Source organism: Ursus arctos, unplaced genomic scaffold (assembly GCF_023065955.2).
Source record: "Ursus arctos isolate Adak ecotype North America unplaced genomic scaffold, UrsArc2.0 scaffold_2, whole genome shotgun sequence".
NCBI classification, from domain to species: domain Eukaryota; kingdom Metazoa; phylum Chordata; class Mammalia; order Carnivora; family Ursidae; genus Ursus; species Ursus arctos.
Window position 1 is genome coordinate 87,178,957 of NW_026622874.1, and position 6,438 is coordinate 87,185,394.

The following is a 6,438-nucleotide window of genomic DNA, read 5'->3' on the forward strand; positions in this document are numbered from 1 at the left end:
TTAGATACAATCCTGGCACCTAAGTGTCAATGAGCTTGTGAGGTTATTGTAGAGATGAAATGAGTTGACTGGCGTGAGAACGTGGGAGACGGTCCGTAAAGGCTAGTGATGACCACGCCTTCCCGGCCGGCTGCCTCTTCCCGGGGCCCCCACTGCCGCTGAGGGAACGATCACTGAACGATGGGGTGGTGGCAACGGCAGGCAAGTGAGGGAGATGGGTGCAGGCCAAGTCACTGGAGGGAAAAGGCCCCTTTGTACCCAGGATGCAGCTCTCCCTCCTCTGCTGGATTTGAGAGGAGGACGGGAGTGCAGCATCCTCACCTTCCCCTCCCCTCCCATACAAGGCCATTTACATCAAAGGAGGAAGAAGTCATTGAGTTTATTGGAGGAGTGCAAGGGGAGCCAAAGTTTCATTGGTACACACACACACACACACACATACACACATACACACATCCACGGTGCTCTAGAGGTCGACGCTGTCTGCTCAGGGTCCCAGATTTCAGAATCAGGTACGGATCTCAGGGGCCTAAGGAGGCCCAGGCTATGGAGAAGAAATGGTGAGGTTCCAGAAGCTCACCCCCTGCATACCAGGCCTTAGGAACCCTTTCCGCTCTCCCTGCCTGAGAACCACTTCCAGCCCTACTCATCTCCCTCTTTCTCCCCCTTTTTTAGGGGGCAGTTCCCGGCTCACCTGAAGGGAATCATCTAGTGCTCCAGGTGCCCATGTGACCCCCTCCTCCCCATGCTGGTTCTGGCCCACTGGGATTATCCATGTCCATGTTCTCATAGGAGTCCGCATCTGATCAGGACCAGGAAGGGTAAGACACAGCTAGGGTCAGAGGTAGACTGGGAGAGGGTGAGCCTCAGAGGACAACAGGGGACAGCGGCAGAAGGACCCACCTTCCTCATGACTGGGTCCAGGCTGGGCCCGGATGGAGCGGAGCTGGGGGGCGGCATACAGGATCCCTCTCATATCCTCATAGGACTGGGAGCCTGCTTGGGCAGGAGAGTTGGAGGCCTAGAGCCACGCTGGGCTTGGGGAAGGGAAGTGCAGCCTAAGACACGGGATATTTGAGGGGCAGAGGAAGGCGGAGGGCTTGACCCATGCTGTACTAGGAGGAAAACGTTAGGGACAGCGTCAGATTCAGGACGCTTGTGAAGGGCTTGGTCAGATGCAGGTTAGCTTATGATCACTGTCAAGAACAGACCTGGCAGAAGTCAAAGTCAGAGTCGTGAGGAGGTTGTAGAGACAACTGGGGTCAAAGCTGTGGTTTGTATGGGGGCTGGGGTGAGGTGGAGGTCAAAATCCAAGCTGGAATCACACTGGTATCAGAGCTGGTGTTCAGAGTTAGGGGTGGGGTAAATACTGGGATTAGGATTGGGGTTGAGGTTAGTGTTAGGAATTGATCCAAGGCCAGAATTATAGCTGGGGTCAGAGTCAAGGTCAAGGTTGAGGTTGAGCCTGGAGTCAGAGCCCAGAGCCAGGTCAACCCAATGTGTCCAAGGCAGGACGGGTCCTAGCATTTCTCACCAAGAGAGGTTGCTTCCCTGCTGGGGTCCCAGGCTGACCCATGGGGGCTCAGGAAGTCTAGAGAAGAGAGAGGCAAGTTATTCCTCCTGGCCTCCAGGTCACACATACACACACCCCCACACCCCACATTAATGTCACCGTCCTCACACATACCTACTGTCCTGGTGACTGGCTGGGCCAGCTCTTCATCCTCATTCTCATAAGACTCGGCGGCTGCAGGAAAAAAGAGAACTCCAGGGACCGGTCCTGTCCTTTAGGGGCTCCACAGCCGTCCGGGTCCTCTTAAGCCTCTGAGGCCCCACAAGGCCCCCAAATTACCGCTGGAGAAGGAGTCTTCATCCTCAGGACCCAAGGCCCCATCCTCGGGGTTCTCATAGCCGCTGCCATCTGGTGGAGAAGGAGGGGGGTCCAGCGAGGGCCCACAGCCCACCGCTGGGAAGGCGGGGGAGCCGCGGGGGGGCGCAATCTTACCCTGGGAGAGTTGGTCCTGCCCACGGTTGGAGTCATTCTCGTAGAACTCGGAGCCTTCCTCACTGTCCGGCTCCTCATAGGCCTCCCCTTCCTCTTCTTCTGGGCCTGGGGTTTGGGGATGCGAGTGGGAACCGAGTCACAGCCCCCTTCCTCCAGGCCCCAGTCCAGTATTCCTGCCGCAGACCGCTCCAACACCCCTCACATGAGGACACCCCCCCCCAAGGCTCCCTCAAATCACCTGCCGGCGGCGGGCTCCGGGACCCCGAGGCTCCAGCCTCCGGGACGTCGCTGCGCGGGCTTCCGTAAGACTGGACGGCGGCCCCCAGGCCTGCAGCCCACCTCAGGGCGCGTCCTGGGGGGAGCAGCGTTTTAGCGGGAGAGAAGAGATGCGGGCGATCAAGGCTAAGGGTCTGCGAGGTTGGGCAGGGACAGGAAGCTCCCGGCTCCGCGGGGGCCTTCGCGGCTGGGCCCCAGGCCCTGAGCCTAGGGGGCGAGATCTACGCCTGGGGGCGCGGCCTCAGTTTCGGGGGAGGTGCGGCTCTCGGAACTGGACTTCAGGTCCCGCGTCCTGGGGGCGGGGCCATGAGCTCTGGGGGCGGGCCCTGGGTCTAGGGGCGGGGCTAGAATCTGAGAGGGGCTCCGCCCTCTAGGGCGGGCTCTTTTTTTCTGAAGGCGGAGCTCCCGAGCTGGGGGAGGCTGGGCGCTGCCGGGATTGGAGTGACGCGAAAAGGGGTGGGGCTCTAGCTCGGAGTCCAAGAGCGGGGGGTGCCGCCTACCGGTGCCGGAGGTGGGCGTGGGAAGGGAGAGCACGTTCCCGTACTGATTCTGGGCCCCGCTGCCCGGGGGAGGCGTCACTTTGAAGAACCTGGCGGAGGAAGGGGAGTTGCACTGTGAGGCCTGGCCCTCAGAGTATAAAACGTAGTCACGTGTATTTAGCTCCTCTGTTCCGCCGCAGCCTACAGAGGGGTCTGGAATTACTCCAAGGAGGTCTTCACAGGGGGAGGTAGCTTTGGAGCTGGGCTTTGAAGTTTGTGCAGTATTTCAACGGTAGAGGTGGGGAATGACACGCTGAGAAGAGGAAACAGTAAGTGCAAAGCATTGAGCAAAAAGTGCAGGGATGGGAGACTGCGGGGGCGCTCGCGTCATTACCTTCTGGTGGGATCGGTCATTCGCTTTCTTTTCCTCCTGAGGATCAGGGCTGGTGAGAGTTAAGGGGCGTGATCAGAGGAGGCAGGGTGAAGATGGGCGGGGTGCTGGGGAAGTCACTGGGGTCAATGGAGGGGAGGGGACTTCAAAGTCCAAGGGGCCCGGTAAGTTTGGAGGGCGGTTAGAAGAGTGGGGAGCAGGACTGGAGGTCTGTGAAGGAGGTATGGGAGGAGAAAGAGGTGGTTGTCAGACTGGCCGGTGTGGGCCGTCCTGGGGAAGATGGGGTAGCTTGGGCAGACGGGCGGGGGGGCATGACTCACCTCTTCGAAGATGAAGAAAGCTCACCAGGGATCCCAGGCAGAAGATCAGATAAAGTAATGGCACAACAGGGACTTTCCAGCCACCAGTCTCCAGCAGCCAATACCTTACTGCTGGGGAGAAGCAGCCATGAGACCGGGACCCCAGGCTGGCATGTTGCCTCCCAGCCTCAAGACCTCAAAGGGCCATAAGTCTGGGAGACACGGACAAGACACAGATCCTCAAAATCACAAGCTACAAGGAGGGCTGGCCTCCCTCCCTCTGAGGTCAGGGACTGTGCCCCAGAGCCTGACCTGGGGCCTGGGGCAGTATCTATGCAACAAACCATGACTATAGTCAGACTCTGTGTTAGGATTCAGGGGAGCATGATGATAAGCTTCCTGCTGCAGTGAGGGCCAATCATGTTCAAAGTGAAGGTCAGAGTCCAGTTCGCAAGGTTAGAGGTAGGAAGCAGCAACGTACTGGAGTGAAGTGTGGAGCGAAAGTTGAGGTTGAGGTTGAGTTTGAGAACTGTGGTTAGGGTAGCAGGGGAGGATTGTATTAAGGGAGACAGAAGGGGCAGAGCTCTGTGACCAGTTTGATGAAAGGGTGAGGGAAGGAAGGCTACCCAGGTTCCTGGCTTCGGCCCGTGGGCAGGTGGTAGTGGCCTTCGCTGACACAGAGACACCCAAAAGACTATGCTTGGGGAAGACGTCAAGTGTGATTTTGTATATTTTGAGCCTGGGGGGCATCAAATGACAGGAAGTGGCTGGGGGTGAGGTGTATGGAGTCTGGAATCGAGTCACTAATGCATGGTGGCCTAAGGAGCCATGGGAGTAAAGGAGGTCAGACAGGAAGAGAGTGTAGACAAGGACAAGAGAAAGTGCTGTTGGGATAAGACGAGGCCTCAGAGCTCCAACAGTGAGGAGTGGGGGAGGGAGGAAGACTCTTCCAAAGCCGATGGGAAGGAGCAACCAGTGGTAGGAGAAGACCCAGAAAAGTAGTGATTTGGAAACAAGGGAGAACAGAGGTGGGGTCAGTGGTCAGTATAGAAGCTGCGGTTCGGGATGAGCCTGGGGGTGCCAAGGTTGGGGGTGCCAAGGTTGACTGGCTCCCGATTCCTCCCAGTAGCCCCCATACAGATGCCCTGCAATTGGGAGAAACTCTACCTGACTGGGCAATGACCTTCAGCTGCATCTCGATGGTCATGTTGCCGTGGTAACAATGATAGATGCCAGCATCTCCAACTGTGGCCTGGGGCAGCAACAGAACAGCCCCTCCCCTGAGGGTGCCCAGGACCCACATCTCTCTGCCTGGGGCATCCTCCCTCAGGTTTAAGCTCAGCAAGGAGATGTTATGCTTCTTGGGGCGCACGTGGGTCCAGGAGATGGGGCCTCTGGCCACGGAGGCAGGGGGCACCTCACAGGGCAGCCAGAATGTGGAGCCACGGGCCACGGTGAGGTCTGGGGCAGGGAGAGCCAAGGCTAGGAGGGTGTAATCCTTGAGGTCTCCTCCCTGCAAACCCTCCAGTTCCCAATAACCATCCCCCATCCCTGGAACCCCCACTTCCTGGCATCTCCCCATCACCTTACCTTGGTTGAAGGTCTGGTTCAGACTGGCTGGGGCACATTCAGGGCCTATCTCCCAAGTCTCAGGGTGGTCTTTGGCCCACACATACAGCTGGGAGCTTGTGGGGTAACCGGAAGAGGGCTTGGGGCCCTCTGAGGACCTGTTCCCCAGGCCACAGCCTGAGTCGTTTAGGGCCGAAGCATTCCACCGGAACAGCTCCCCTGGGAAGAGACCCAGAACCAGATACGGACACATCCAGGAGAGGCATAGAGGTACAGAGACCCAGAAAAGCAGAGACAGAGACAAAGACCCAGAGAGAGACAGAGAGAAATGACAACTCAGAGAGAAAAGAGAGTGAAAGACGGAAGAGCTCAGCGTTGAAGTCAGAAGGGACAGGAGTTCTAACAAGCCCCTTGTCCCTCAGCCCCGCCAGCCCCTCCCTCCAAATCCGTTTTAGCTGCCGGACGTCCTCCATCTGTGGTGGGCCTCCCTCTTCTCGTCCACCCCTCCCTGCCCCAGCCCAGACCTCACCACTGCCTTCCACGCTGACTGTCCAGCCAGACTGCCAGGCCTGCTCGGAAGGGGGCCCCAGCTGGCACAGGTAGAAGCCCCCCATCTGGTCAGAGACGTTGAAGACGAACAGCTGGACGCCCAGGGACCCCTTCCGGATGCCCAGGCCTTGGGACCCGTAGCCCAGCTCTGACTGAGACCCCCGAAACCAGGCCTGCTGTTCAAGGGGACCATCTGAGGGACCTTTGAGACATGGCAGCTCAGCTTTGGCTCCCTCTGAGGAGAGAGAGAGAGGGAGAGGAACTCTTCGTCCACTTCATTCCTCACACTGGGTTATTCCCCACCGACCCCACCAGCTGGGAGTGGATGAGCTCTCAGAGTCCTTCCAAGCCCTCCCTGAATTTTATAAATAACAAAATGAAGGCCCAGAGAGGGTAAGCAACTTGGCCAAGGGCACCCAGCCAGACCCAAGTTTCCAGCCCCAACTCTTTCCATCTGTACCCTCTGGACATACCTTTAGCCTCCACCAGCAGTGTTTTCTGGGGCCTGACTCCCTCGGGTGTAAGGAAGAGGAGGAAGAAGAGAAGGAGAGGAGGTGGCATGGCGGCCAGACTCCCCGGGGCACCCAGCTTGGCCGCGCGGGGAATGCTGGGGCAGGCAGGGGCCTGGGGGGCACTGAACCATGAGCGTCTGTGGGGGCGGGCGGGCGGGCAGGCAGTCCCCCGAGGGAGGAAGGGGTGGTCACGCCTCCGGTCCCCTTCTCCATGCACCCCTCCAGACCCACTAAACTTGTCTCCTCCCTGCCACACTTTTATTTTCACCCCGACACTTACCACCGTGTGAAATGACCTTGTTTGTGTGTCTGCTTGTTCACTTTCTGTTCCTCCCACTAGAAGGTAAGCCCCTCGAGG

General features: G+C 58.5%; 1 protein-coding gene across 1 annotated transcript; it reads right to left on the reverse strand.

The window, feature by feature from the left end:
- Positions 1-360: 360 nt before the first annotated feature.
- CD19 (CD19 molecule) lies at positions 361-6,140 on the reverse strand. The gene is made up of 15 exons (XM_057314923.1): positions 6,042-6,140; positions 5,549-5,803; positions 5,041-5,238; positions 4,618-4,911; positions 3,472-3,579; positions 3,155-3,203; positions 2,782-2,870; positions 2,244-2,357; positions 2,006-2,110; positions 1,853-1,921; positions 1,688-1,747; positions 1,535-1,591; positions 904-996; positions 695-802; positions 361-544 (listed from the first exon to the last, which is right to left on the reverse strand). The coding sequence occupies exons 1-14, from the start codon at positions 6,127-6,129 to the stop codon at positions 705-707; spliced, it is 1,677 nt and encodes a 558-aa protein (XP_057170906.1). The 5' UTR covers positions 6,130-6,140; the 3' UTR covers positions 361-544; positions 695-704.
- Positions 6,141-6,438: the final 298 nt, after the last annotated feature.

Coding starts and splice junctions, on each gene's coding strand:
- CD19 (XM_057314923.1), bottom strand. CDS start 6,129: ATGCCACCTCCTCTCCTTCTCTTCTTCCTCCTCTTCCTTACACCCGAG. Junction 3,580..4,617: donor GAAGGTCATTGCCCAGTCAG/GTAGAGTTTCTC, acceptor TCTCCCCAGCAG/TAAGGTATTGGCTGCTGGAG. Junction 2,358..2,781: donor CACGCCCACCTCCGGCACCG/GTAGGCGGCACC, acceptor TGCTCCCCCCAG/GACGCGCCCTGAGGTGGGCT.